This window comes from Colletotrichum orchidophilum (assembly GCF_001831195.1).
Source record: "Colletotrichum orchidophilum strain IMI 309357 chromosome Unknown Scaffold_7.1, whole genome shotgun sequence".
NCBI classification, from domain to species: domain Eukaryota; kingdom Fungi; phylum Ascomycota; class Sordariomycetes; order Glomerellales; family Glomerellaceae; genus Colletotrichum; species Colletotrichum orchidophilum.
Genome location: NW_019172963.1, coordinates 46,081 through 73,577, shown reverse-complemented (window position 1 = coordinate 73,577; position 27,497 = coordinate 46,081). Strand labels below are relative to the sequence as shown.

Below are 27,497 nucleotides of genomic sequence, written 5' to 3'. Positions count from 1 at the left end.
TGCCCCATGGGTCCCCCAGTCGCCGCAACGTTATCCCCCCATTCCCAACCCCGACTCGTGCTGCTCTAGCCATGAACCTGCCAACTTTCTTTTCATTCTCATCCAATCTTAACCCAAGTCGCTGTCCCAGACTTTCCCCAGATATTGGGGACAAACTCCTCAGAAAGGCAGAGTTAAGAGGGGACGAGAGTTGGCGAACGGGGAGGGGTAGCTGACCAGGCCTTGTCAACAACGCACCTTGCCTGCCGCCACTTCGGTCGAATGATGTCCCAAATTGCACCCTCTCGTTATGGCATCCCTCGCCTATCCATCGTTCGGTCCCAACTGTGATCAGGGTCGTCGAACCATACAGGACCCGGCAAGCCGTCTCCATATCCCCCAGGATGCTAGGTCCCGTGGGGGTGACTCTGGCCTTAGTCTCGTCGTCCCTTTTCGCGGGGGACCGAGATGTGGACCGGGGGAATGGGAGATCTGCCTGCTCCGAACAAGAAATCTTGGGGTAAAAATGAGGAGAGAATGAGGGTGAGATTCCGGGGTTTGGCAGTCAGATTGATACCACGTCCGGAAGGGGAAAAGGAAGGAATCCCAAGCACCGGCTGGCTTTTCCTAACACCTTACCACCACCCAGTACTACCCTTTCGTTGCTCCGCTTGGCATAAGCTCATATATAGAACGAGGTAGCATTCTCAATTTTCCATCTCTCTCTTCCCTCTCCCGTAGGTTGCCCAAGCTTCTTCCTTCTTTTGCAGAGGTTAGACAGACTCCGGACCCCGAAGCCCTATCAAGTCAAATTCTGAGACCTTTACTGCGTCCCTCTCGACCCCCACGAGTCCTCACCACCAACCCCAATAAGTTTACAAAAGAGACTGTATTCTCGCTTCGTCTATTCAGAAAAAATGGCCTCTACTGAAGTCGCCGATCCGGAACTCGTCCGCCCTATGAGCGGTAACCTGGGCAAGAAGTCCTTCCAGGAGGTCGAGCGCACCATCACCAACGAGAAGGCCGACCACCAGCGCCTCGAAAACGTCGACAATGAGCTGTCCAAGTACGTTGGCGATGGCTCCATCGCCGTGTCCAGGGAGCGCAGCGACCAATTGCGCAAATTGATTGACAGGCGCGTCTTGGTCATCATGATTGGCACCTACTTCCTCCAAGCCATCGATAAGGGCACCATGTCCTTCGCCTCCATCATGGGTCTCCAGGAGGACACCAAGCTCCAGGGTCAAGAGTTCTCCTGGCTCACCACCTGTATCTACATCGCCATCTTGGTCGTCGAATATCCTCAGAACTATATCATCGCCCGTGTTCCCATCGCAAAGTACCTCAGCTTCTCTATCATCGCGTGGGGTTCCGTTCTCGCCTGCCATGCCGCCTGCACCGACTTTAAGGGTCTCGTCGTCGTCCGCACTCTCCTCGGTATCTTCGAGTCCGCTTGCCAGCCCGCCTTTGTCATCCTCTCCTCCATGTGGTACCGCCGCGATGAGCAGGCTTCCCGTGTCACCTACTGGTACATGATGAACGGTGCCCAGCAGGTCGTCGGTGGTCTCCTCGCCTACTGCTTCACCCACATCAAGACCGGTCCTCTCAAGTCCTGGCAGTGGCTGTTCCTGGCCTACGGCGTCATCTCCGTCCTCTTCGGTGTCTTTGTCCTCTTTTGGATGCCCGACTCGCCCATGCGTGCCAAGTGCTACTCCGAGGAGGTCAAGAGGGAGATGGTTGAGCGTGTCCGTGACAACCAGACCGGTATCCAGAACAAGACCTTCAAGCGCGAGCAGGCGATCGAGGCCCTGAAGGATCCCCAGGTCTGGGGCTACTCTCTCATTGCGCTCTGCACCACTCTGCCCACCTCTGGTCTCGGAGCCTTTGCCAACATCATCATCAAGAGCTTCGGATTTAACACTCTTCAAGTCCAGCTCTTGGCCATGGTTCTCGGTTTCTACATCATCTTTGTCCTTCTCGGCTCCGTCTGGCTCGTCAAGAAGTTTAACCAGAATCTTTACGTCATGCTTGGCTTCTGTGTTCCGTAAGTTCAAACAGGTTCTTCCCTAGATCTGCATTCCATCGCTAACATCATCTCTAGCTCCGTCATCGGCACCGTCCTCCTCATGACCGTCCCTAACAACACCTTCTCCCAGCGCGTCGGCCTTCTCATCTGCTACTACATCACCCTCTCCTTCTGGTCAGCCCAGACTCTCGCGCTGTCCCTCATCTCCCGAAACGTCGCCGGCCAGACCAAGAAGCAGTTCGCCGTCGCCATCAACTTCATCGTCTGGGCCGCCGGGAACGCCATCGGCCCCCAGGTTTTCCTCAAGTGGGACGGGCCGCGCTACTTCATCGCTTTCGCCACCCACCTGGGCTGCTACGCGCTGCTCATCATCGTCATCATCTGCCTGCGCATATACCTTTCCCGTGAAAACAGGAAGAGGGATCAGATGGTTGCTGCTGGTATCGCCGAGGCCTCGCCCGACTACACTGCCCACGCTTTTGAGGACCAGACCGATAAGGAGAATCTGTCCTTCCGTTATGTGTTCTAAGCAACGGAGCCAAGCGGTTCTTTAATGTAATAGTCAATAATGAATATTTGGCGGCGTCAATATACCCAATATGTTATGCATCATGCAAATTTCTGAATCTGCCTTGTATTTATGACGACAATTGTCAACCTTTCTTCACAGTAATGTAAGAAGACTTCCTTTATACGATTCATTAATTGGAAGTCATCTCATCAATAGTAACCTTTAATGTGTAACTGCAAACAGACTCACTAATATCTAACCCTTATCAGCCTCCAATGACCTATCTGTCAACAAAGCGGATGGAGGGGTTCAACAACAGACATCAACGTCAATTTAAGCTCTTTTAGCCTGAAAACCCGCCAAGTAAGTCGCTAGTCAGTTCCAAGAGATTCAACAAGAGATCTTGAGCAATCTTATTGTCTTGGGTGACTTGCATCTTTGCTTGGCATTTGGAGATGAGTACGGTTCCCCTCACCCCGTGCCGCTTCTCAGGCCCCTTCACTGCACTGCAGTCCCCCCTCACGGGAAAAATCCGCTTGCCCTCCTCGTTACCTACTTACTTCATTACTTCTGGGGGGTCTTGGCAACTTTCATACACGAAACCTGGCTGGTTTCCTCCAAGATGCGCAGGCCTCGAGCCTCGAGGGTCGAGGGTTCCAGCCAAGCCTTAATTTGGCCGTTGTACTAATAGGCCGTGGCTAGGTGGAGGATGACGTCTTCTTACATTGCTCTCGTGACGGAGGACTTCGAGGGAGGTGAGGTCGCCTCGTACAGGCCCGGCATTGAGGCCAAGCAGTGTTGCACCGGGGTCCTCGCTTCGGAAGAGACCGTGGACCTTGTTACCATTTTTGATTGCGAATTCTGTTATGACTGAACCAATATATGATATAAGCGCTGGCCCCGGTAAGGAAAATGCTCTTCTTGGGAATTCGCGAAGTCATTGAAGCCTGAAGGGGTTCCCGAGAAAAGTTGTTTGAAAGAAGCGTATGCTACATGTTGGACTAAGAATGATCGTTTCACTGCATCGAATGTATTCAAGAAATAACATATTGGACAATAGTCTTCAAGTACATATCATTATCGACCCACCGCGAGTTGTTGGGTTGCTTCCATTCGTATCTCCTGCCCAGCATCGTTCCATGATACGCTCTGGTGAAAAAGCAAGACACGATATTAAGAACGACCAACCACAATCTCCATTCAGTCTCTATTGGTTGCGTAATCCGGTAACCAATAGACCCTGCAAAGTAGTCTTCAGCGCCGATCCTAGGGCGGCGAGATCACACACAGAGATTGCTTATGAACGGCATCTGGTACATGGAAAATGAGGTGATTATCGCCAAATTTGAAGCTCCGGAAGTTTCAACTTATCCGCCATTGCTTCAATACTTAGTTTAATCAGCACCATTTCTTTCTTGGCCTGCTTCGTCGGGCTTAAGCATGACTTAATCCCCTCTTCTTACAAGGATTGCAGTTTTGGCACTAGAGTACTTCAAACCAAGCCACATATTTTGAACCATGCCGATATCTTTTCCTCTACACATCAGAGCGTCAACAGGAAGTTGAGTGAGTCCATGGCCGAAGTTGGGTGATCAATGAGGCGAAGCGTTGTGAATTTGGCATGAAGTGAGACGCAGAGGTTGAATTAGAAGGCAGTCTAAGATGAATAGTACGCAGGTTAAAACGACCCCACTCAACCGCCATTCTCGGACAACGGATAGGGTTTGCAGCCTCCTCAGTTTCGTTCTCAACTACTTGAGATGCAGGGTGAACTGGGCATGATGTACTGATCACCATGATGGTGCAATGTTTCGCCAAGGAGAGGATGTGATCAATCAAATTGCAGTGTTATGACATTGCGAAAACTTTTATTAGAAACCAGAGAAACGGCCAGCTCAAGGAACAGAAATCCATCAAAAGCGCCACCTGTCGCCCGAATTAGATCTTGCCCGTCACACCAGGCTTGATCGCCTCCAATTTTTGCACCAACTCGTTCCAGGCGCGATCCTGCGCCTCCTTGCCCTCCTTACTCCTCACAAACGGCGACGGCTCCTGGATGCCGCAGTCAGACATGTACTTGCCGTGAGTATCGGCACCCGAGGATCCCGCATGGACCAACGTTCTGCTGCCATACTCGGTCGAGCGCGCCAAGAGCAGCTTCAAAATCCACAGTTTCCAACCGGAGTCGCGTGCCAGTTCCGAGTGGCAGAGGCCCGGGTTGACGCAGTTAACGGTGACGGGATATTCCGAAGCCGGGTGTATCTCGGCGATGGTCCTGACGCCAAGGACCTCGAGCAGCTTCGAGAGCGAGTACAGGTTGGTCACGGCCTCGTCTGAAGCCTTTGCCTTTTCGCTAATGGTGTTGTAGATCTCGCCGTCGGGGGCGCTGCGCTCATCAAAGTTGTTCCAGGCGTGCACCTCGGAGGCAGTGATTGTAAATGTCGGCCTCGTGCTGAACTTGGAAGCAGTCTCCTTGAGCTTGGGCAGAACGAGGGCAGTGAGCAAGAAGGTGGAGATGACATTGACTGTGATCGTGCCCTCCTCGCCTTCCATTTGTTTGAACTTGGTGTGCGCCACCCCGGCGTTGGCGATGAAGATGTCGACGCGCTCCAGGTCGGACTTGACCCGCTCCGCAAACTTTTGCACGTTGGCGTAGCTGGACATGTCGAGCTGCCAGACGTCAATAACGTTCTTGCCACAACCCGTGGTCGCCTCGATGTCTTGCTTGGCGGCACGGCCCTTGTCCAGACTTCGGACGGCGATGATTAGTTTGCTGGCCCCGAGACGGGCGTAGTGCCGGGCGGCTTCCTTGCCGAGGCCCACATTGCTGCCGGTGACGATGACGGTCTTGCCCGCATATGAGCCGGTGGGGTACGGCAGGGACTTGAAAAGCTGGCTATAGAGGAAGCTCATTGTGTGGAATATGAGTTTGTGGAATGGATCGAGATGTAAGTGAAGCTGTTGGATTCAGTCGTGATGAGGAGCGGGGTTTCCTAACGGCATGTCGGTCAAAATCGCGTTTGGACGAAACCATTATATACTATCGCCGCTTGCGACGTCGTCCAAAGTCTAAGACGGAGTTAGCAAGGGGGCAGCAGGGGGCAGCGGAGACCGCGCGGACGAGTTCTCGCTCGCCGGGAAGGTGGCTTGATTGCTAAGTCGAGACACACTCACACAGAATGGGCCTGCTGGCCGGGCGCGAGCAGCCTTAACTCCATGCCACGTCTCGGAATGGGGAAAAACGCTTGTGCCTGGCCTTTTTCAAGGTAGCTGATCCACCCGCCCATTCCATTCGCCAATCTCATGAGCCTTTGAATGATAATTTTATTTTCGTCGCAGGGTAATTCCAGAACTGTATTTCATCTACATGAGCGTCTCGGCTTCGGCTTGGGTATGTACCGCTGGCCGAAGCTTATAAAGTTTGATTCAATGGCTGATACCCAGCGTCATCGGGGTTAATCCAATGCCTTATTAGGAGTCACAAAGAGCCCTGCCAGACTTGCCGCAAGACTTTATGAATGCTTACCGGCCTGGATGCCACAAAGAGGCGCGCATTCCCCATGATCTCATGAATGGCCATAATCGACAAGGAAGCCTGTTGGTGTGACAAGTCACATCCGTCTCGCCTTGGCTGGGGCTCGGCAAAACGGCTTACTCAACTTTTTCACTTAAAAACAACGACAATCGTCTCCTAGGGAAGATGTAAGCATGCCTTACTTCAAGTCGCTTGTCTGTCTGCATGGCGTCTTGTTGCTCAAGAGGACAGTCAACAGCAATCGCTATTTGCAACACCAAACATCGAGTAGCTTGGTGATTTGGAAATGCCAGACGAACCAAACACTCTCAAGCTTACAGCGGTTATGCGACACCGCGACCGTGAAAATGGGCAGAGCAAGCTGGATCCCCGTAAACCAAACATAAAACATTGGCAAACAACCACCATAACATGACCGTCGCGTGTATGTCTTGGGGCTGACCTCATCAGCCTGCCAATAGTTATAGTCTTTTGAAGTCATCATTCTCTCAGGCGACCGCATACTTTTAAAAGCTCTTTAATGAGATGGTTTGTCGCCTAATGGCCGCCCCCAGGGCTTGGGCAAACACGCGTTGGCCGGGGTGAGCTTGTTCGTGGCCGGCTCGGCCATTTCTGCCACTGCCCCGGGTTTAAGCATCAAGCCCTGGAGTTTGCGGAGCTGAGCGCTAAAGGCGCCAAGGACCGCTCCACCGTCTGAAGCAAGGCGCTAGACGGCGCAACGTTCCAGTAGAAGGAACGGAAAAGAAAAAAGTCCGTCAATTGCCCGCTGCAGTGTTCGGCCTGTCTGCGGTGCAAAGGTGGCTGAATTTCCGTTGATGCACCGGTTATTGAGCCTACCATCCACCATCGTCTTACATGCTTTCTGAGTTCCCAATGGACATAGACGGTCTTAACAGTGTTTGATCATTCCACGACAACGATTGTTCAATGGAAAATTGGTGATTCTTGAAGTGAAAGGCTTCATAGTGCGGATTTTACGGTTATCCCCTCAATATCCTTGGGCCATTCTGACAAATTCAAGTCGGCGTTCAAGGTAAGTATGTAAGCTGGGCATTCAAGGCCCATGAAGGATTCAAAATGTTGCTATATAACAATGCGCTTAAGTCGAACATCGTGAATAAATTCCTCATCAATTTGCACCCAAGATAAAATCTCCAGTGTTGGCATCACCCTCAACAACAATTGTAGCGCAGCACCCAGCTTCCTCCAAAGTAACCATTAGTCACGATGTCTGCACCACCTGTTCCTGCCTCTCTTCAAAAGAGCCTCGACGCCACCAAGGTTGAATACGTAAACCTGGGAGCCTCTGGTCTCAGGGTGTCCGTTCCAATCCTGGGCGGCATGTCTCTCGGGTCAAGCGAATGGGCGCCGTGGGTACTGGACGAGGAAGCATCGCTCGAGATCCTCAAGGCCGCCTACGACCGCGGCATCAACACATGGGATACCGCAAACATGTACTCCAACGGTGTCAGCGAGGAGGTCATCGGCAAGGCCATCAAAAAGTTCGAAATCCCCCGCGAAAAGCTCGTTCTCATGACCAAGTGTTTTATACACGTGGGCGAGGAGACCAGTTTCCACGCCACCATGTTTCCTCAGCAAGTTCGCCAGAGCAAAGACTACATCAACCAAGGCGGTCTCTCCCGGAAGACCATTTTCAAAGCTGTCGACGACGCCCTAGCCCGACTGGGGACGACCTACATTGATCTTTTCCAAATCCACCGCTTCGACCCGACGACACCCATCGAGGAGACCATGAAGGCACTCCACGACCTTGTGCAATCCGGAAAGATCCACTACATTGGCGCTAGCTCCATGTGGGCAACCCAGTTCGCGCGGATGCAGTTCGTCGCTGAGAAGAATGGCTGGACTAAGTTCGTCAGCATGCAGAACTTTTACAACCTCGTCTACCGTGAGGAAGAGCGGGAGATGAACCGATTCTGCAAGGACACGGGCGTCGGCCTTATTCCCTGGTCACCTCTTTATGGCGGAAAGCTGGCGCGGTCTGTCAAGGCCGAAAACACCAGCATTCGATCTCAGGGCAAGGGTCCAATGAACCCTGATCTCACCGAGTCAGACGAAAACATCATTTGCAGAGTCGAAGAGTTGGCGGAGAAGAAGGGATGGAGCATGAGCCATGTCGCGCTGGCGTGGATTAGGTACAAGGGCGGAGTTGCCATCACCGGCTTCAACTCTGTCAAGAGAATCGATGAAGCGTGCGAGCTGCGTGGTAAGACTCTAACGGATGACGAAGTCAAGTACCTGGAGGAGCCTTATGTTGCCAAGAATATTATTGGCCACAATTAGACATAGAACTTTCTGGCAATGCCTTGGTAGTTTGCTGGTAGCATTCGACCCTCCGATTCGCTTTATCACCGAAGAGGCATCATAGATCTAGCGAAGGTGCGGAACAAAGTTGCGGGGAAAATATCTCAGAGTCCTCAGAGGATTGTTGTCTTTCTATTTCTTGTAATAGCTCATTGATATGATTTGATCGTGCCGAATCATTTTCGTTGACTCAAGTTCCTAGGGGGCGCTCCATCGCTTCATCATGATCCTGAGGCTCCAGACCGGGCTGTTGGTGGGATTAAGCATCATGATTGAAGAGCAATGTAAGGCTAGAACCAGGCTAGGAATTTTGATGAATGAGAAGTACTATTGAATGACTGTTAAGCTATTTGACGGCCAGGGCTCATTTGGACACATCATATGGCAATGCGACTTCTAGGTAGGTAGTCAACATTACAGGCCTACATCACCATCTCAACGTTGTAGATACTGACACTAATGAAATATTTTTGAACCCAAAAGACCTCCCCCGGACAAATACGTAAGGCGATTCACTGATAAGTGCTTCTACCTAGGTTCTCCATACTGAAGCGTTTGCCATCAAACACCGTCAGGTGCATACTCTCTGAAAGCCCTTGCCACCGGGCCAAATGCCGCAGCCTCAAGCACCATCTCGCACGTCTTCCACCCAGGGCGCCCACGTTAATCTCTTTCCCCGCAGCGTTGATCCAAACCCTTCTCGCTCTCCCGTCCTCAGCACTTCCTCCAAGTGCAGTAAGAAGACCACTCATCTGCTCAACCGTAGCTGCGACTCCGGCTGCACCAAGCACGAAGTCAGGATTCTCCTTCCTCGCATCCGTAAGTCTTGTAGCGCCAGCCTGGGCAGCTTGTTTCCAAGTGACGAATGTGTCGGGCAACCTGGCCACGGAAGAGTATCAAATGGTCCTGTTGAAACGCAAATTATCAACTAGCGCGAGATCGCCGCGAATCAGGCTTCCGTCGTGGTCCAGTGGCCTTCTGCGCCAGGTCGTCGAGATGAAAATGCATGATGGATGGGCACACATCTGCGCCATCGCCGAGAAAGGGTTGTTGCAAGGGTTTCCGATCCGTCTACATGCAATCTTATGATGAGTCTTTAGAGATTTTCCTTGGGCAGTATGAAAAGAGAAGCGAACATTAAATACCACCAGAGGCCTAAATGTCGCCTCTATCGTCGAACAACAAAGGCATCCATTCGGGTGCCATTGTTTTCGCAACATCGCGGGGATACCGCACTCCATCATCATCGACGTACACCACCCGTTCCCCAAGTCCCAGGTCTATGAGGTGGTCTTGGATCTTCTTCTTGGTCAACACACTCCTTCCAACAACATCTTCAATCATCTTCCCAAAGCCTTCGAGTTTTGAACTGCCTCCTACCCTGTTACTCATCGATCTTAATGGGTCTGAGAGCAAGCGTTTGATACTATGCTTGCAAAAGTATTCCGAATCTTCCGGACTAATATCCACATAGACATCGGGTTGATCCCTATCACTGCCATGCTTTTCAAAGCAAATAGCGCGAGCCTCGTGCTCACAATGAGCTCTGCAAGTGCCGCCCAAAAGCTTCAAAAGGTTCTCGGATTCCGGGGCCAAGCTGATACCTAGCGCGTCATAGATTGCGACTGTTGATGCGATTAGAACGCATGCCGGGAGGGCAATGTAGATGGTCCCAAAATATCTAGGTCTGCCAAAGAAACCATTTTCAGAAAAGTAATACCCATTGTAAGGGTCGAACGATACTAAAGTCAAGATACTCTGGTGGAAATTCGCATTATAATCTGCGAAGCATTCCAGAGTGTGGAGATACGAGAGCCACAATTCGCGACTTCTGAATTTCGACGCGATTTCTCCTTTGACGATCATAGAGAGTGGCGTCTCAAATATCCTGAGGAAACTCCTTCCAATCTGTTTTTGGTCTGGATCAGCCCCCTGCTTGAGGAGTCTAGAAATCAGTTGACCAATTTGGGGGTCAACACTGCGTGGCTCCGACGAGGGGAGCCCGATGTAGCTGCATGTCTCAAAAAGTAGCCCATACAGTATTTCGGGTCGATGATCAATGCCTTCCACAGCAGACAGAGCATATCCCGCTAAGCCATGTCTTGCGGCTATTGCGTGAAATCTTTCGCGCGAAACGTGGCCGAAAATGTTGGTTGGTTGGTCATGGAAAGACATAAGGCGGCCTGAAATACATAGCCGCTCGCAAGTCTTTATAAGCAGTGTCCAGGCTTTTCTCTGATAATCCGACTGCCCCGAGCTGTCTGATATTAAGTCTCCGATGGACGAGAGGTAATTATCAAGGTTGTTTCGGCATTGTGCTCGATGGCGGGACTTGCCGGTTTCTTTGATCAATGCCAACTGACAGGTTGCGATTGAAGCATAGAGGATTTGACGCTGGAGCTCTAATTTCGAAAGCCTGCAATGACTCATGATCTCTTTTCCGTCAGGCGTATCTACCAGGAAGTCATATGCACTGCGGTGTATAAAATGGAATCTTTGCTCTTTTGTTATGTGAGGCATCAATGAATCGTATTGCTCGCCATCCCACGGAGTTGCCTCAAATGAAACCAATCGCGGAAAAGGCCTTGCGGTTGAACCTGAATCGCCTGATTTCGATAGTTCTAGCAGTCCAGCACACCGAATGAGGACCTCGCTTTGAGCCTTGCGACAAGCCGTGAGTAGGATATCGGGCTTCACCATTTGACCATGTTGGTCGAGAACATGGTCTGCCATCGAATTCGCTAGCAGCATCATATCAAACACATTGAGGCCGCTTTCGAAGGGAAGCCCGTCATTTGACTTGACTAATCCCTCTTTGGCAATGACTAGGCCGAAATAAAGGGCAGCTCTCTGACGATAGAGTGGCTGGTCGTCGTTCAACCTTTTCCACATGTCTTTGTACAGATCGCTTAGACTGGCAGGCAAGCTCTGTATTCTTTGCTCCATATCATCTGAGTTGTTATCGTGCTCTAATCCCCGATTTAGACTTTGGATTGCCAAGCAGAGCCAAAGGAACACGCCTTCAGCCTTGTTGACAATTATGTCTATCGGGTCGCTTGTCTGTCCCCATTGATCCCGTATCTTGAATCCAGGCGGGAACTTGTTGTGGCTCTCGGCGTATGTTCGTAGATCCATGTTCGTGAGGTCTTGCAAACGGATGGAAGGATAGGAGCCATGGCCAAAGTACTTCTCGATGAGATACTCGGGTCGACTTGAAACGCAGATTTTGACGTTTGGGATGGCGCTCAAAGCATATATGTCCTCTATCAGCCGCACTACACCATCTTCAGGGCTCACTTCATCTAGACCATCCAGAAATAAGCAGATGGGTCGGTTGCACCGCTTGATTGTGTCGAAGCAGAGCTCTCGAAGTTCCCTGGTCGACCAGTCTGTGTCCGAGTCTCTTTGCCCAGCAGATGAGCAGTCGGAAATAGAACGGTCAAGAGCAGACAAGTCTCCGGCCAGGAGCTGATGCAGCAGCGAGCAAAACATTCCTCTGATACTCTGTTGCATGAGACTTCCCGGGCGCCAGAAGAAATGTGAGACCAGAAGCGCGCTAGGACTCCACACTTCAAGTGCGCTTCTAGTTCGCCGGTCGGATATGATGTATCTCATCAGCGTAGACTTTCCCGAGCCAGGTTTGCCGCTACACCAGAAGACTGGGCTGCCGGACTTTAGCCAGTCGATGAAAGAGTCCCAGCGAATGCCGGCGTCTTCGTCTGTAGTACTGCTCTGCTCGGCCGAGTCATCTGTCCAGTCAGATGCGCCATCTTGAGAATCTGTACTGGTTTCGTAGTCTTCGCTTTCTGTATCTGTTTGATCAGATTCGTCATCTGACTCTCCGAGAAATCCCATATCGTCTGCAAAAATCCACTGAAAGGTGCCTTTGCATGATTCGTTGACTTGGTTTCGGCGCTCGTTCATTCCTGGGAATTTGAAGCTTGCAAGAAAACGTTCACGCTTAGCTTCTCGGTCTCTATCGAGGCTCAGAGCTGCCATTGTAGTTGAGACTTTCTGGTTCGAGTCCCGGATGATTCGACCAAACTGCGCAGACTGTTGATCTACCATTGACTGAATCTTCGCTGTGGCCTTCTGTGACTCAACTGTAACGTGGTCGCGTGTCCTAAACATCTCCGTGGAGATCAGTTCAGATGCATCTCTGTGGCCTTGTTGATATTGCTGTAGGAAATGTTGCAGGTTGATATCGAGTGACTTCAGGTCAAGGTGCATGGCGTCGGTCTTATGGCTGCGAGAACGCAAGATTTGTTAGTTTGCAAGATGGCCCACGGGGGAATCAGGCTCAGCCAACTTACCAGATTCGGCCCAGAAGCCCACTCTGCATCAGCCTCTCGGCATCATTCAGTTTCCTCTCCATAGTATCAAGGCGCCGTTTTCGCCAGTTGGCCTTAGCGGCCACTTTGATAGTGGCGGCAAGGCTCCCCTTCTTCTTGTGACCGACAATGAAAGCAATCTCTTCTGTCAAGTCTCGCGCAACAGCCTGGCACTTTTTGGCAATTTCGAGCAACTGATGTTCTTGCTTGCTAGGGGTCTTTGGAACCTCCAGAGTCTGGACATGCGACGCAAGTTGTGCGAGGTCTTTTGCGTTCGCCTCGAGGGCATCGTCGACGGAGCCATCTCGGTACACGCGTTTGACCAGGCTGGCCGTCTCACGTCCGAAGCTGATGACTTGGAAGATGTTGCATGCCAAGCCCAGAGCCTCGAGACCCGACATGTTCGTGGTAATCAAGCCCGGTCTTCCCGGGCCAGTGTATGGGTCATGTTTCGATGGGTCTGGAATCTAGTAAGTCTGGCTGACCTTTCGGACAGTCGCAGGAGGCTTTGAGGACGATGGAGAAAGAGAGCGAGAGGGAGGGATAGAGATGGTTAGGCCGAGGGTGAGAGAAAGACAACTCGCAATTGGAAGTAAGAAGAGGGGTAGATACAGCCCTGTCGTAGCCTGCATGACCCAGCCACACTCCATGATGCAAGACACCAGATTCATCACAGCCTGACGTGAGGCAGCAAAGCATGAATCGAGGCCGAGGGTACTTTCATGATGTTTCTCAATTCCGCAGCCGATATCCGGCGAGAAATACCCGATGGAGTAATTCAAGGCCGACATGTTGTGTTGACTGCCACCCATCTGGCAGTCAAAGTCATTCGACTGCATATCGCTGGCCAATTATATGATCGATCTACCGGCTAAATTTGGTAAACCTCAATAAGGTAGGTAATCGTGTTACCGACAACAGGCACTTTGCGCACTTATATGGAAATTTCGACTTGCAAATGGAAAGTTGACTTCATGTCGACGAAGCTAATAATTAAATCTGTTAGACCATGTAATCAAAAATGGTCTGCCACGTAGACTGTTCAGCAACCTGCCTAGATTTCACTTATAACGGAGCTGGACACGGAGAGCTACAGCATAAGTTAGTTGCTATTGAATTTGCGACCCTTGTTTGTAGCCTCAGTACGTGCGGGACGGGTGCAGGAATTCCTAATGCCTGAGACGGGGTGGTGACGAAAGGTCCTGCAATTGATTCAAGATGTTGTGAGACAAGCAAGGTAGAAAGAGTCGACAACAACTAGGCCCAGTCACCGCACTGGTATTTGAGCTGGGTGTGGACTTGAATCCTCGGTCAACATATCTTGAAGTAAATGCCAGTAATGAGAAGGACGACTCAAGTTTCGCTCGAGGTGCCAACACCAGGTAAGGGGCCTTAAAAAAACCAAGTTGGATTGTACGGTAGTCGGACACCGGGGCAAAAGGTTGCGGCCGACTCTATCAACCACGGCTTGACAGTGGTTTCTGGCTCAACTGTAAAGTAAGTTCGAGCGTCAATCGGTCTAAGGTACTTGAAACGATCCATCGCACACATGTGCTGATACAAAGCGGTCACAACATCATATGAATAGCCAAGGCTTATGAAGAAATGCTTCCAATTATCTTTCACGCAACAGCGAGCTCAGGCAAAAGGCAAAGACTTGTGCGCCCACGTGTAACCATGGCCGAGATCATCCTTCCCTCCCGTCCTTCATTCGAGGAAACCAAGTCATTACAGATCCTTGTCATTAGGTCAATGGCCAAAGCCAAGTACGTTTTATTCTCATCGTCGTCGGCATTAACAGAGAACATGGCTGATGCCAAGGCACGGCAAACCCTTGCATTTTCGCCACTTTTAACCGACGACTACCGGCAGGGAGACGGACCAGGACCAGAGGTTAGGCAAGATAAAGTGGTTAGACCAAGTCCCAAAAACGCGATGCCGCTATCGAAAAGCTGCAGCTGAACCGATTCAGGAAAATCAAGATTGACATCGGCGTCGTCAAATCCTGCTGTGTTACCAAGAGCGCTAAAAGTAGCTTTCACTGAGTAAGGTGTCATGGCATCGAGACTGGGTGCATGTCGTTAGTTCAATTGGAGAATCCCTTGATCTTAGGATGTCTGCAACGTGTTCATTGAGAAATTGAATTGTTATGGACATTGATGAGGAATCGGTTTACAGAGAACCAAGAGCACTCCATAACAACCAGCCATCGAAGGCTATTGCAACCTCAAGAATGCAGGAAAGAACCTGGACAGGACACCAGCAGACACATACCCCGCAATCGAGAAACGACCACGGCAGAAGCATGTTGCTAGTCTGACGACCAGACAAAGAGCGGCTCTGCCGTGACAATCCCTCAGTTGGGATTTGCAAGCCGGCGCACACTCGTGTGTAACCTAATTCTTTGTGTATAATACTTCTGCGGGTGTGGCCATCTTGGCAGTGTGAGAAGGACAGAAACAAGAGACCAAACACTCCTGGGTTGAGCTTTGCCTGTCAATCGTCTGTGAAACCCAAAAGTTTGTCCGAATCGAGAACTAGCCTTTGATCTGTTAAAGACTCTCTGAGTTTATGGCTCTGGAGGCACGGTCGTTGGAGGGTAGTAGAAGAAGCGGGTGGCTGATCCTTCGACCTGTGCGCTTCTAGCCGGCAGGTGACAAGCCACGGGGAGCTTCGAGTGGCTTGATCCTTCGATAACTCAATTATTCCGAAAGGGACCAACTAGACTTGGCGCGTTGCGGCGCTTTGATGGCGGCTACCCCAGATCTGCATTGTCTCAATGATCGAATCAGTCATCACAACAAAGAGAAGCTCAACCTCGTGAACAGAGAGACGGTGAGTTGGAAGGTGAGTGGGATTGGGAGGAGGCGAATATGTGATACCGCGGCGGCACTCAGATGGGGGGTAACCTAGCGGTGCGGGAGGCGAACGGAGCCGGCCGCCGGTCGAGGTCAGTTCATGGGAAACATGTTGGTTAACAGCTTCCGTTAGTCGTCGGGCTGGTCATGGTGACAGGGCAGTGACGACTACAAGTTCCGAGGTTCGTTGGCGGCGGTGCCGGACAGGGGTCCAGCTCGGACCTGGCCACGGCTGCACCTGACTACCAGGCTAGAATCCGGTGGTTTGGATCCAATTACCTATCCATTGTTAGCCTTAGCAGCTAAGGGGACGAGCATGTGGAATATGGGAAGAGAAAAACGATCGTGCGCGATGCCAGAATCACCAGCCGACACCAAAGACGCGGGTCGGCCTCGCCACACAAGGGCCCTGCGACTCACGTGTCCCGAGGACTCGGGACGGGCTGGGGATGGTCTGGTTGCTGCAATGGACGTGCAGCGTACCGCAGCCTGTGCATTTCCATTGTTCATGGCGGTCCCGTGCGAGCAACACAGCGGACGAACATCAGGTCTGGGTCAAGACACCACGTGAGGAACATTATGGTTAGTCCAGACTCCACGGTCCACCGCTCAGGCTGTGTCAGCGAGTCTTCAGCAGAGATCTTGGGAGTGATTTTATCTTGGAAGTGTCCACCAGATGTAGCAGGGGTGTTTAATGATACGTTCTCCGCAGTGGAGAGAGAATTTGGACATTCGCTGCCAGCTGGAGAGGAAAAATCCTTCCGAGCGGAGACCGACACCGTGCCCGTGTCCGGAGACCCCGTGGAGTGACAGAGCCTGCGGTGCGGTGACAGTCTGTCGGTCTATTATTACCAGTCTGGCGGTTTGTAAGCTTGTTCGTATCTGTAGTCCGGGTTCTGAGACGAACGGTGCGTCAGAGATCAGGTGGCCGGCGAAAACGCGGTCGTTTTACCAGTTGCCCATGGGGAAGAACAAAGAGGAGCCTTGGAGAGAAGCACGAGGGCGGTGGGCGGTAAACGAAGGCTGGGGAAAAGAATCGAGACCAAGCCCAAACTCGGCCGAAACCCGAGGCTTCGAAGCAATGGAGCAGGCAAGGAAAGGCGACGCGCCAGTATTGACAGGCCGCTGTCGTGATTTCGGGCATGGTTGAATGGGGCCGTCATCAAAGACGGGCCGATATCACGGCCCTGACAGGTAAAAGTAGGCACCTGGCTACGGGGGCCGACCAGGGATGGCTCGGAAGGCAGCCACTGGCGACAGGCGGCGGGGCCAAATCTAGATTCCAGAGGTCCTGGAGGGAAAACTTGTTGGTCATTCGGACTTTGGAACCCTGTTAACAGCAATACACGCTGAGTCGAGTGGGGTGGTGGTACGACAAGACTCCTGCGATTGCAGGCGGTCTTCGTACGGCTTGTTGGAGGATGAACGCGGAACCCCGAAAGCACCCGTGGAATCAGACGACCAAGCGTGCGATCTGGCCAAGGCACAGTCTTGATTGGGTACCGGCTTCGTCAAAGCTGGAGATATGGGGTTGCTTGGGGGGAGAGGAGAATAGACAGACAGCGTCTTAAAGTGCATGTGAGGCGATCCACAACGGACAGGAACTCGGCCAAATTGAACACCAAGACAATGTGTCTGCCACAGTAGATTCCGAATAGAGGGATCTGGAGGCAGTTAGCGCATCGAGTACCACCGAGCATTGTCCCATTTGGAGCCGGGCCCGGGGGATTGGAGGAGATATGATGGGGAAACTTGGGGGAGGGAAAAGTTGGATAGGATGGGGAGAAGTTGGGGGAGGGCATGAAAGTGCGGGATGAAGATGGGATGGATTGAACGGGGTTGCATCCATCGGATAGCGAGCTGCAGCAGCTGGCAGACCTGCTGTGGCATCAAGGTAGGGGTAGGTAGTTTCTGGCAAGGTCGAATGTCTCGAATAACTTCAAATTCATCCATCTAATCTAGATTGTAGGTGTTGAAGCCTGAAGACAGCCCAGTCGAGCCAAGATCAGCCAAGTGAGCTTCACCAGGTGTCGATCGAGGACTCCTGTGAGGCGTTGAAGCATACGGTATCCACGGATAGGGAGAGTCTTGAGGAGCTGCAGGAGGGCATGCGAGAGAGCCCTTGGGGTTCCAACGTTGCGGCTTGGACAAGCGCATTACCTAGGTAGGGACGCCCTCAGGATCGTCATCCATACGTCGTACAGCGCATCGGCTGACATGCATCCATCTCATCACGAACGAATGACAAGGCGGATGTCGGCGGTTGAAGAGACATGGCGATGAGCCAGATGGTCCGTTGAACAAGGACAGTGGAGAGGTTTGGCCAGGGAGCGGCAAGGGACGAAAGCCACACGGCGCCTCGTGTCTTGCTTGCTGACCGTAGACTTCCATTGGAGACAGCAATCGTGCCGTCGTCTCATTTTCATCTCATCGTATCGCACAGCATCGCCAGTCATGGTGGGAGAGGGGGGTGAGGGGGGGGGGGGGGCTGTCGCAGAGGCGCCAGTGTCGGACGCCGCCCGCCAGCACGATTGAGTTAGTGGTTGCTTCACTGAGAGATGCGCCGACGTGGAAGGCTGCGAGCAAGTCAAGGCAAGACATTGTCAATCCCTCACGAAGAGTGCAGACTTTTTCTCCCGGGACGGATGGCGGGGCAACAGGGGCCGGGGCCTCTAGGTGTGTCATGTTTTGGCGGCGGAGCCAATGAACGCCACGAAAAAGTGGCCGGGGAAGATACTTTGATACCTGGGGGCACATATTCTGGAGACATGCAAACCTAGGTACCTTGAGGTAGGTGTTAGGGAGGACTAGCACCAACTGGCAAGCCGCTGACTGAGCCTGACCTGTGCGCTGCACGCTTGTTGCCTGCCCTTCGGCGCTTCTATGGCGCTTTCCCCAAGTCCTCTGCGGAAAGTCTCCAGTCTGCTTCTCCACGGGGCACCTTTTTTCAATGGAATTATGGAGTTGTGGGAATTCTTTACTCTTAATCGTGGCCACGGCCCACTGGGCCTTATTTCAGGTTCATGTCGGATAAAGAATACCCCTCGGGGACCCCACCAAACGCGGGTGAAAGTAACCCGAATGAAGATAATCGGGAGTTTTAGGGGAGAAAATTCTGATTTTTGTTTGCTGGTGAAAATTCTGAAATTGCATGAAGCGATCGTGAGATTCAGGAGGTGATCGCAAAACGTAAGCAGGTGTTCGTACCTTTAGTCTACCTTACAAACAGTCAAACACACCATGTCAACGGTGACGATGACTTCTAATTACCTAGTGCACGTACTTTGTAAGAGAAGCAAGCATGTCATCACTTGGACCATGGCCACCGGGCGCTTGACCAGAAACGGGCGTCTCTCAACAAGTCTGCCGTTATTCGCTGCATGCCTGGCCCATGTCGCCGCCGCCGCTTCCCTTCCCTTCCGCGTTCCCCTCCCTGCGGCGTAGAAAATTAGTGCCGTGTCGATGACATTCTCGAGAGTCCTCAACTCTGGAGGAAGCGCGTGTTGGTATGCAGATATCGCTGCCATTGCTTGCATGAGCTCGGAGCCAAGCTCGGCACCTTCAATCTTGGCACACTGCTGGCCCCCTCCCCCGCCACAATCCTGGAGGACTCGGACGTGTGTCACGCATCTCCAAGCCAGGTTGCGGGCGGCGATTCGTGTATTCGGCGCTTGTTACGATGCGCGCGATGAAAACATATCGAGCCACTCTCGCCAGGATCATCAAATGATCTCAAACCACCGGTCCGACTACAGCACTTTCCGCGTTTAGACTTTGGTGATTCTAGCGTATCGTTTTCGGTGTGCTGGAAGTGTTGGTGGTAAGGTATGGAGTATTCGTACCTTCATTCGTAGACCATTTAGCACCCAACTCGTGTTATTGCCACCAGTCCAGCACCAACCGCAGCACTTGGAATCTCTTGCTGTCAGAACAGCCCACCGCTAGCCGAGACCAACCGTTCATCTCGTCGGCGTACTTGAACCAGTTGACAGATTTTTCCTAAGAACCGAGGTCCTGAGCCGAGGGTCGAGACCGGAGCCAGATCAGCAGAGCCCCAGTGCTTTTTTCGATTTTTTTTTTTTTTTTCTTTCCCTTTGTCCTATCCAACACGAGCCTGGATTGGGGAAGAAATTAGCAGCAATTGGACACGAAGAAAACCGTGTCGAGTCCCGTGCCCACGCTCTGTCCGGTGCAAAACCGGGAACTGCCAGAACATGGGCGAACAGCAGAGCCGGGAGCGGTCAAGGATCTAGATCGAGCCTAGCGCCGATTTCTCAGCAAAAAAAGGGCGACCAGTCCTTAGAGCCCCGCCCCGCAAAACGCCACGCGACGGCGAGACAACGGCGAAATCCATTTCCCCAGCTTTTTTTTTCTTTCTTGGTCTTTTCTGTGTGGAGCCTTGGGAGAACCCCGTGACCTGGTGGCTGCGCTCTCCATCCTGGGCACGAAAGGGGGGCCCCAGGGGGGCCAGACAGCTGAAGACTGGAGACCCCGGGCCAGTGTGGTTCCCCCAGTTATTGTTCCCCAGTGGCTAATTTTCACTTCAAACTGAAGTCGTGGACTCTCGTGTGGTTTTCTTCTCCCCCCCACCTCCCAGTCTTCCAAATATTTTAGTGCTCGTAGTGGACTGCCGGCGATGGCGCGCCACTGACGAGTCAATCTGTCCACCAAGGTAGTGGGTATCGGCCGCTAAACTACTCTTTTCGCCTCTGTTGCTGTGACGGCTGGCGAGGTGCGTTCAGTCCAGATCTGCCTGGAATTGATGATCTGATGGTCTGGTCCACGTCCAGCAGCCATTAGGTTCTTGCCAAGTGGACGCTGCTCCCCTCGAGTTCCATTTCTTCCAGGGTTTTCTCTCTCTGTGTCTTTTGTTGGTGTTGCGGGAGCAATGAGTACACCTGCGTCCCTTTTTCTGGGGGGTCGCTCGTTCCTTCCCGCCCGTTTAGCTTAACCCCAGCCGAATCCTAAAAGTCAAAGGAATTAGGTTGGAATAATCCCTTCTCCAATCCCCCGCGTCGTGGTTTCCCCAAATGTTCGTGACCATGGTGGTAACATTCCAATTCTCTAAGCGGAAGAACTAAAGTTGCCTGCTCTTTGAGCTCTGTGTATTCATTCATCTTAGTGGCTGGAAGACAAGTAGGACCGTAATGGCACCTAAAGGTATCGTCGGGCGGGTGAAGAACTAAAGAAAGGGAGCAAGGTACCTTCCAGCCCGAGGACTATCGTGTGAAACAGAAGGTACCTCCCATAATACGCGCTAATCCAGACAGGGAGCAGTGCCTTCCTAAGTGCCCTTGTACCTCCTGGTCTCTCTGTCTCTCTCTTCCTCTCTGTGTCTCATGACTGGTACCCTCGTCGTCCTTCCCTCCTTCCCCGTGGCCTGCCCGCCCCGCGGCCCCTTCCCAACTCGTCGGGAGTCCCCTTCCCACCCCCATCCCCTCCCCTCCCCTTCCCCCGTCGGCCTCCACGCCTGCCTAAGAGTTATCGGCCCTATTAAGCATGAGCTAGCAGGAGCTTCAACATGGGGACGGCTAACCAACGGGGCTAACCCAATGGGAGCTCGTCCTCGACGAACTGTGACCTGCAGACCCTCGGAATGGGGAGATGAAGCACCACACACACTCACACACAACACAACACTCACCACCTGGCGCGCTGCTGCGTCAGGTCTTCATCGACATCATGACAAGCCGCTCACTCAGTCTCTGTCCGAGTCTAAGTGACCCATTGCATCGGCCGGGCCTGTCGTCCCATTCCCATTCCCATTCCAGACTTTGGCGACACACCCCCTCCCCCTGTCGCCTGTCCATCAGTCGGTACTACCACACATACCCACGCGCCAGACAGACGGACTGACACGGACCCAGCTGCGTACGGCATGTACCTCTCTGCACCTTCCTGGACGTGACACCAAGACTGATAAAAGGTCCTCGTCTCGCCCTCACTTTCCTGCTTCATCCCCTTCCTTCCTCACGAGCTTCCTCGCCAACAACTCCCCCGACAAGCTTCCTCTCGTCCTCCCCTTTCCCACACAACCAGCTCGAATCATCGCCAAGTTCTCCGAGGCGCACAACAGTAACACCAACCTCCACAATGGAGAAAGAAACCGGCGTTACGCGCGAGCCCGTCCAGGGTCTCGCCGTCACAGACAATGTCGACCATGTCGAGGCCCCCGTTACCTGGAAGGCCTACCTGATCTGCGCCTTTGCCTCCTTTGGAGGTATCTTCTTCGGATACGACTCAGGTTACATTAACGGTGTCCTGGGTTCCACCATCTTCATCGAGGCGGTCGAGGGCAAGGGTGCCACTGCCATTGGCGAATCAGACCAGTCCCTCATCGTCTCTATTCTTTCCTGCGGTACTTTCTTTGGTGCTCTCATCGCTGGTGACGTAGCCGACTGGATGGGACGCAAGTGGACTGTTATTCTCGGCTGCTTCATCTACATGCTTGGTGTCGTAATCCAGATGATCACTGGTGCCGGTTCTTCTCCTCTTGCTCCCATCGTCACTGGCCGTCTCATCGCCGGTATTGGTGTGGGTTTCGAGTCCGCCGTTGTCATCCTGTACATGTCCGAGATTGTGAGTTAATACCTGCTTCCCCACGATTCCTGTGAGCCATTCACTAATACGATTCAATAGTCTCCCAAGAAGGTTCGTGGCGCTCTCGTCGCTGGCTACCAATTCTGCATCACCATCGGTCTGCTCTTGGCTGCTTGCGTTGTGTATGCCACCAAGGATCGCAAAGACACCGGCTCCTACCGTATCCCCATCTCCATTCAGTTCCCCTGGGCTCTGATCCTTGGAGGTGGTCTTATGTTGTTCCCGGACTCTCCCAGATACTTTGTCAAGAAGGGCAGACTCGCTGATGCCGCCCACTCCCTCTCCAAGCTTCGTGGCCAGCCCGAGAACTCTGAGTACATCCAGGTCGAGCTTGCTGAGATTGTCGCCAACGAGGAGTATGAGCGCCAGCTCATTCCCTCGTCCTCCTGGTTTGGCTCATGGGCCAACTGCTTCAGCGGTTCCGTCTTCAAGGCCAACTCCAACCTGCGCAAGACCATTCTCGGCACTTCTCTCCAGATGATGCAACAGTGGACCGGTGTCAACTTCATCTTCTACTACTCAACTCCTTTCCTCCAGTCCACCGGTGCCATCAGCAACACCTTCTTGATCTCCCTCATCTTCACCCTCGTCAACGTCTGCTCTACCCCCTTGTCCTTCTGGACCGTCGAGCGCTTCGGTCGTCGCACCATCCTCATTTGGGGCGCTCTTGGTATGACCATCTGCCAATTCATCGTCGCCATCGTTGGTGTTACTGTCGGTTTCAACCACACCCACCCCGACCCCACCGACAGCTCCAAGAGCATTGCCAACAACATTCCTGCCGTCAACGCCCAGATCGCCTTCATTGCCATCTTCATCTTCTCGTTCGCCTCCACCTGGGGCCCCGGAGCCTGGATTCTCATTGGTGAGGTTTTCCCTCTGCCTATCCGCTCCCGCGGTGTTGCCCTGTCCACTGCCTCCAACTGGCTCTGGAACACCATCATTGCTGTTATCACCCCCTACATGGTTGGCGAGAAGCGTGGCAACCTCAAGTCCTCCGTCTTCTTCGTCTGGGGCGGTCTATGCACATGCGCCTTGGTCTACGCCTACTTCCTGGTTCCCGAGACCAAGGGTCTATCCCTAGAGCAGGTTGACAAGATGATGGAGGAGACTACTCCTCGCACTTCCGCCAAGTGGAAGCCCCATGAGACCTTTGCTTCTCAGGTCGCCCGCAACGGCGTCCTCGACAAGGTCACCGTCGACAACATTGAGCGTCGCGCTTCCAACGTCTAAGTCCGCGTCTGTTTCAATGTCTGTTTTCAATTTTGTCTATACCCCCAGTGTACTACCCGTCTTGCCGGGTGAATAACCTCGAGGCATATTTGAAGTTGGGTCCGTTTTGGACAAAACTTACTACTTGTAATGCGAAATGTTGATGTGGAATGCATGGCGCGTGGGGAAATAACCAAGTTGTCACGATTGTGACTAGTCTTATAACTGCTGCTCAAAGATAACTGTTAATACAACTGAAATGTTGAATATGAATTTATATCTACACGCTACCTAACACTGTTCTTGTGATCACAAACTATGAGGGCCTGGATTACCCACGGAAAATAGTGGTACAACGTGAAAGCCTCGGGAGCAAAAAAAAATAAAAAAAAACCTGGCTAGCAATATGACGGGTGCATTATTCATGCACCTTGCTGGGTACCACATCCGGCACCACTTTGGGCACTACGTCGGGCTGAGGCTTCGGCAAATCGTGGTCTTGGCTGGAATGGGGCAAGTGGGCGGGTCTGGCTGGGCATCAAATCTCTTCTAGGTTGGCTGCATTGCCTTGACGAGGCTCCCGACTGCAAGCCTCTAGACTGGATACATTGCCTTTTTGTTTCTCGCAAAGTTTGCGAATGCCATATGTGGTATATTCGATAGCAATGAACACGCCTTGTTGTTGGATCATGTGTTGGTTGGAACCCTGTTGGGGGCACCTTTTGGACCTTGGCATGTACTTATTTCGTAACCGGCCGTGACTACATCTCGTCTCATGTGGAAGGCTCTGACATATGGACATGCAACCAAACACCCGCCGTCGATACATACAAATATATATATATAAATACTGACTTAAGCGCTCTTATACTTCCTCCTGAACCGCCACGCCAGAACCCGCCCTCATCCGCTGCACCTCTTGAAAGAGAAGTCGGAGTGAGTGTATCCCACATCCGCTCGAGATCGCGCGCCTTCCTGCCCCAGTGCCTGAACACACTCAACGCGAGCCGCATGAGGCAAGTCTAGTCGGAGGGTGGCCGAACAGGTTCGTCTTCGCCTCTCGCGGCGGCGAGGATCATAACGGCGCAGGAGAAGGCGCGCCGGCCGACGAACCAGCATCCGCCGTGAGGGCGGTATCATGGCGGCGCAGGTATCGACGGCTTTTTGAGCGAGTTCGATGACGCACGGGTTCGTCGGACTCTGGTTCTGGGCCGGCTTCGGGTTGCGGCCTTGCAGGTAGAAGGAGAGTTCGTTGTCGGGGTAGCGGTCTTTGGTGAGTTGGATCAGGGGCGGTAGATCGGAGTGTCTGGGATGAGGAGGTACGTGTAAGTTTTGCGTTCAAGTTTGCTTGGCTGCTTCATTTGACCTGATCGTGCTTTTTTTTTCTTTTCGGAGATTTATTCGCACCTTTTCGACGACTGCCAAGATGGGCTACTCAAAGTTGCAGAGACGCAGCTGCTAGTAAGGGGAAACTCAGAATTGCCAAACCTCCGTTTCAAAATCGGCATATTGTCGGACTAATAGCTCTTCGTTCTTGAGCCAGTATGCATCGCCTTTGCGGTACAGTACGGCAGTGGTGTCTTTGATCGTACGCCGGAGGGAAATCTCGGCGAGGTAGTAGAGCCAGCTGCGTTCTTCTTCCAGGCATTCTTAGGGGTCCGGGATCGGGGACCTGGTGTAGTCTGACGGGCTGATTGATGTCTCGTGGGGTCTGGATGTCGTCGTCGTCGGCGTCATCCTGGAGAAGGTCGAGGGCGGCGCGGGAAAAGAGTCTGTGTGAGTGAAGTCTTCGAGTTCTATTATTGGCAGCTGCGAGAATTTCTGATACTTTGGTTTGAGTGTTCTATATGGGAGCGGTCTCGATAAGTGAGATTCAGGGGGTTCTTAGACTTGCTAGAACTTAGGCAAGGAGCTGTTCGTGGCGGTTATTCTATGGTTTGTGGGGGAGTGAAGTGAGTTAGCAGATGTAAGACTTGCCATGGAACACGAGGGAACATCCCACTTGATGCCATGTTCAGCTGCCTATCTGGTGTAGGACACGGGTCTTTCCCCTCGAAAATCGGGTTCCGGAGATGAACATAGCAAACAAAGGGTGATAAAAGCATCGATGCCCAGTCCATTGATCGTTGAGTGTTATAGAGAAGCCAAGCGGATCGGCGATCACAAGAAGAACAGTGTGGCGATCCAGCGAGACATTTGTCTCTTCACCAAGTACGTGTCATTCAAATCCAGCCTTTCTGGTGTGCAAAGTTTGCTGACTTCTTATTAACATAGCACTGTCAAAGCAACTAGTTTTGTTTAGGTTTTGGTTGATTTTCTCATCACGCTAAAACTTTTCTAGGGAGAGCTGAGCCTTCTGTCCGTTCCCAAGAACGTGGCCGATCCATACATTGAGCCGATCTCTTGGGGCAGTTTGTAGGTATTTCCCTTCTACTTCATGGTTTTTGATGGTTCTTGGCTAAGGTATATTATCAAGAACTCCCTTCATCAAGAATGGGCATAATCCAAAGTATAAGGCCGGAGACAACCTCTCCGCTGCAGCAGCTACGCGCATCATTGGCGGAATGGGTGGTCACTGGACCTGCTGCACACCTCTCGAAGGTAAGAACCCCGAGAGATCCGATCTATTCTCCGATGACCAGTGGGATAGTCTATACATCCGTGCTGAAGAGCTGTTCTGGACCGACAGGACCCTCTTTGATAAATCCATTCGCCGGGGGGCTTGTCTAGTCCGTCTTGAGTCTACGAGAACAAGGGACGTGAGATCCACAGCATGCCTCTCTGCGGTAAACGAAATGTAGCGGGAGAATTTGTAGAATGGGCGTGTACTGCTACAATGCTGGTCAACGATCTCGCTGACCCCAGCAAACGGCACGACCGCTTCAAGTTGCGTGCCAATACTCAGTGTGTCAGGCTAGTCCTGAACAAGGACTCTGGACAGGTCGAAGCAGCCGAACTTGAGGACCTTCTTGGCGCCTAGAAGTATCTCATCCGAGCAAAAAAAAAAAAGTACATCATCTGCGCAGGAGCTGTCTTGACTCCAGGCATCCTGTGGAACTCAGGTGGTCTGCAGGACACCCTCCATAATTGTGTACGCAGCACAAATACTCAGTTGTAACAGGGTCGCTATTTGACGGAGCAGCCCATGGCTTTCTGCCAGGTTGTGCTGAAGAAGACCCGTGTGGTAGATATTGCCAACGACTCACACGGACTTGGATGGGAAGCTGCAGTCAACGAGCACAAGTCTCAAGCAACCCAACGATCCAGTTCCGATTCCCTTCAATGACCCCGATCCTCAGTGCTATTTCAAATTGACAGATGACTTCTAATGGCACAATCAGATCCACCGCGATGCCTTTGGGTACGGAGAGGTTCCGTCATCGATCGATTAGCGTCTTGTAGTTGACCTTCGCTGGTTCGGGTACACTGAACCTTGCAAGGGGAATTACGTTGAGTTCTCTACGGAGCTTAAAGACCAATTCGGGATGCCGCAGGTAAGCTTGAATGCATTCGCTTTGCCAAAGGACTTTTCAGTCCCCTGTGAAACTGATCAACTATGTCATCCAGCCAGCCTTCCACTACACGATCAACGACAGTGATGCCAAGCGATGCTCTGAAATGATCACCGGGTAAGACTTAAAGACTAGCTAAAAATTTACCTTGTTACTGACTAACTTTCCACCCTGCATGGTCGAAGTTGCCAGGAACCTCGGCGGGTTCCTCCCTGGCGCCGAGCCCAAGTACCTCCCACCCGGATCCGCCCTTCACATCTGTGGCACCTACCGAGCCGGCGATGATAAAAATGGCAACCTAGAAGAAGCGAAGAATGAGAGTGTAGTGAATCGTTTCGGCAGAGTCTGGGGCCAGAAGAACTTGGTCCTCGGCGGCTGCGGTATCATTCCCACGCAGAATGCCTGCAACCCAACACTTACGGCAGCCGCATTTGCCCTTGCCGCTACTGACCAAATTATCGCGGACTTGGACGAACATGAGAATTATGAGTGAGCTTGATGACTGCCTGCCGACCTTGCGGTCAAGGAAAAGCTTGGAGATGGGGAACGTTCCTTACTGGAGCCCAGTTGTGCCGCTTTGCATAAGTACTTAGTAGTCTGGGGCACTA

General features: G+C 52.3%; 10 protein-coding genes across 10 annotated transcripts; 6 read left to right on the top strand and 4 right to left on the bottom strand.

Annotated features, from left to right (window-relative positions):
* Positions 1 to 896: 896 nt before the first annotated feature.
* CORC01_01330 (major facilitator superfamily transporter) lies at positions 897 to 2,534 on the top strand (the record flags this gene model as incomplete). Its single annotated transcript, XM_022612986.1, has 2 exons — positions 897 to 2,023; positions 2,081 to 2,534. The coding sequence occupies 2 exons, from the start codon at positions 897 to 899 to the stop codon at positions 2,532 to 2,534; spliced, it is 1,581 nt and encodes a 526-aa protein (XP_022480414.1).
* A 1,920-nt stretch (positions 2,535 to 4,454) lies between these two features.
* On the bottom strand, positions 4,455 to 5,429 carry CORC01_01329 (short-chain dehydrogenase; the record flags this gene model as incomplete). The annotated part of the gene is made up of 1 exon (XM_022612985.1): positions 4,455 to 5,429. One exon carries the CDS (start codon positions 5,427 to 5,429, stop codon positions 4,455 to 4,457), a length of 975 nt encoding a protein of 324 aa, XP_022480413.1.
* Positions 5,430 to 7,278: 1,849 nt separating this feature from the next.
* Positions 7,279 to 8,355, top strand: CORC01_01328 (aldo-keto reductase; the record flags this gene model as incomplete). The annotated part of the gene is made up of 1 exon (XM_022612984.1): positions 7,279 to 8,355. One exon carries the CDS (start codon positions 7,279 to 7,281, stop codon positions 8,353 to 8,355), a length of 1,077 nt encoding a protein of 358 aa, XP_022480412.1.
* Positions 8,356 to 8,888: 533 nt separating this feature from the next.
* CORC01_01327 (uncharacterized protein) lies at positions 8,889 to 9,257 on the bottom strand (the record flags this gene model as incomplete). The annotated part of the gene is made up of 1 exon (XM_022612983.1): positions 8,889 to 9,257. A coding segment is annotated over one exon (369 nt), but the record flags the coding sequence as incomplete, so codon positions are not given.
* Positions 9,258 to 9,531: 274 nt separating this feature from the next.
* Positions 9,532 to 13,108, bottom strand: CORC01_01326 (uncharacterized protein; the record flags this gene model as incomplete). The annotated part of the gene is made up of 3 exons (XM_022612982.1): positions 9,532 to 10,001; positions 10,974 to 12,622; positions 12,690 to 13,108. The coding sequence occupies 3 exons, from the start codon at positions 13,106 to 13,108 to the stop codon at positions 9,532 to 9,534; spliced, it is 2,538 nt and encodes an 845-aa protein (XP_022480410.1).
* Positions 13,109 to 16,259: 3,151 nt separating this feature from the next.
* CORC01_01325 (uncharacterized protein) lies at positions 16,260 to 16,715 on the top strand (the record flags this gene model as incomplete). The annotated part of the gene is made up of 1 exon (XM_022612981.1): positions 16,260 to 16,715. One exon carries the CDS (start codon positions 16,260 to 16,262, stop codon positions 16,713 to 16,715), a length of 456 nt encoding a protein of 151 aa, XP_022480409.1.
* Positions 16,716 to 21,658: 4,943 nt separating this feature from the next.
* On the top strand, positions 21,659 to 23,398 carry CORC01_01324 (uncharacterized protein; the record flags this gene model as incomplete). The annotated part of the gene is made up of 2 exons (XM_022612980.1): positions 21,659 to 22,144; positions 22,205 to 23,398. The coding sequence occupies 2 exons, from the start codon at positions 21,659 to 21,661 to the stop codon at positions 23,396 to 23,398; spliced, it is 1,680 nt and encodes a 559-aa protein (XP_022480408.1).
* Positions 23,399 to 24,280: 882 nt separating this feature from the next.
* CORC01_01323 (uncharacterized protein) lies at positions 24,281 to 25,497 on the bottom strand (the record flags this gene model as incomplete). The annotated part of the gene is made up of 3 exons (XM_022612979.1): positions 24,281 to 24,683; positions 24,970 to 25,149; positions 25,418 to 25,497. 3 exons carry the CDS (start codon positions 25,495 to 25,497, stop codon positions 24,281 to 24,283), a joined length of 663 nt encoding a protein of 220 aa, XP_022480407.1.
* CORC01_01322 (uncharacterized protein) lies at positions 25,485 to 26,357 on the top strand (the record flags this gene model as incomplete). The annotated part of the gene is made up of 5 exons (XM_022612978.1): positions 25,485 to 25,588; positions 25,652 to 25,673; positions 25,719 to 25,792; positions 25,854 to 25,978; positions 26,179 to 26,357. The coding sequence occupies 5 exons, from the start codon at positions 25,485 to 25,487 to the stop codon at positions 26,355 to 26,357; spliced, it is 504 nt and encodes a 167-aa protein (XP_022480406.1).
* Positions 26,358 to 26,862: 505 nt separating this feature from the next.
* Positions 26,863 to 27,382, top strand: CORC01_01321 (uncharacterized protein; the record flags this gene model as incomplete). The annotated part of the gene is made up of 3 exons (XM_022612977.1): positions 26,863 to 26,871; positions 26,945 to 27,006; positions 27,082 to 27,382. The coding sequence occupies 3 exons, from the start codon at positions 26,863 to 26,865 to the stop codon at positions 27,380 to 27,382; spliced, it is 372 nt and encodes a 123-aa protein (XP_022480405.1).
* Between the last annotated feature and the right edge of the window lie 115 nt (positions 27,383 to 27,497).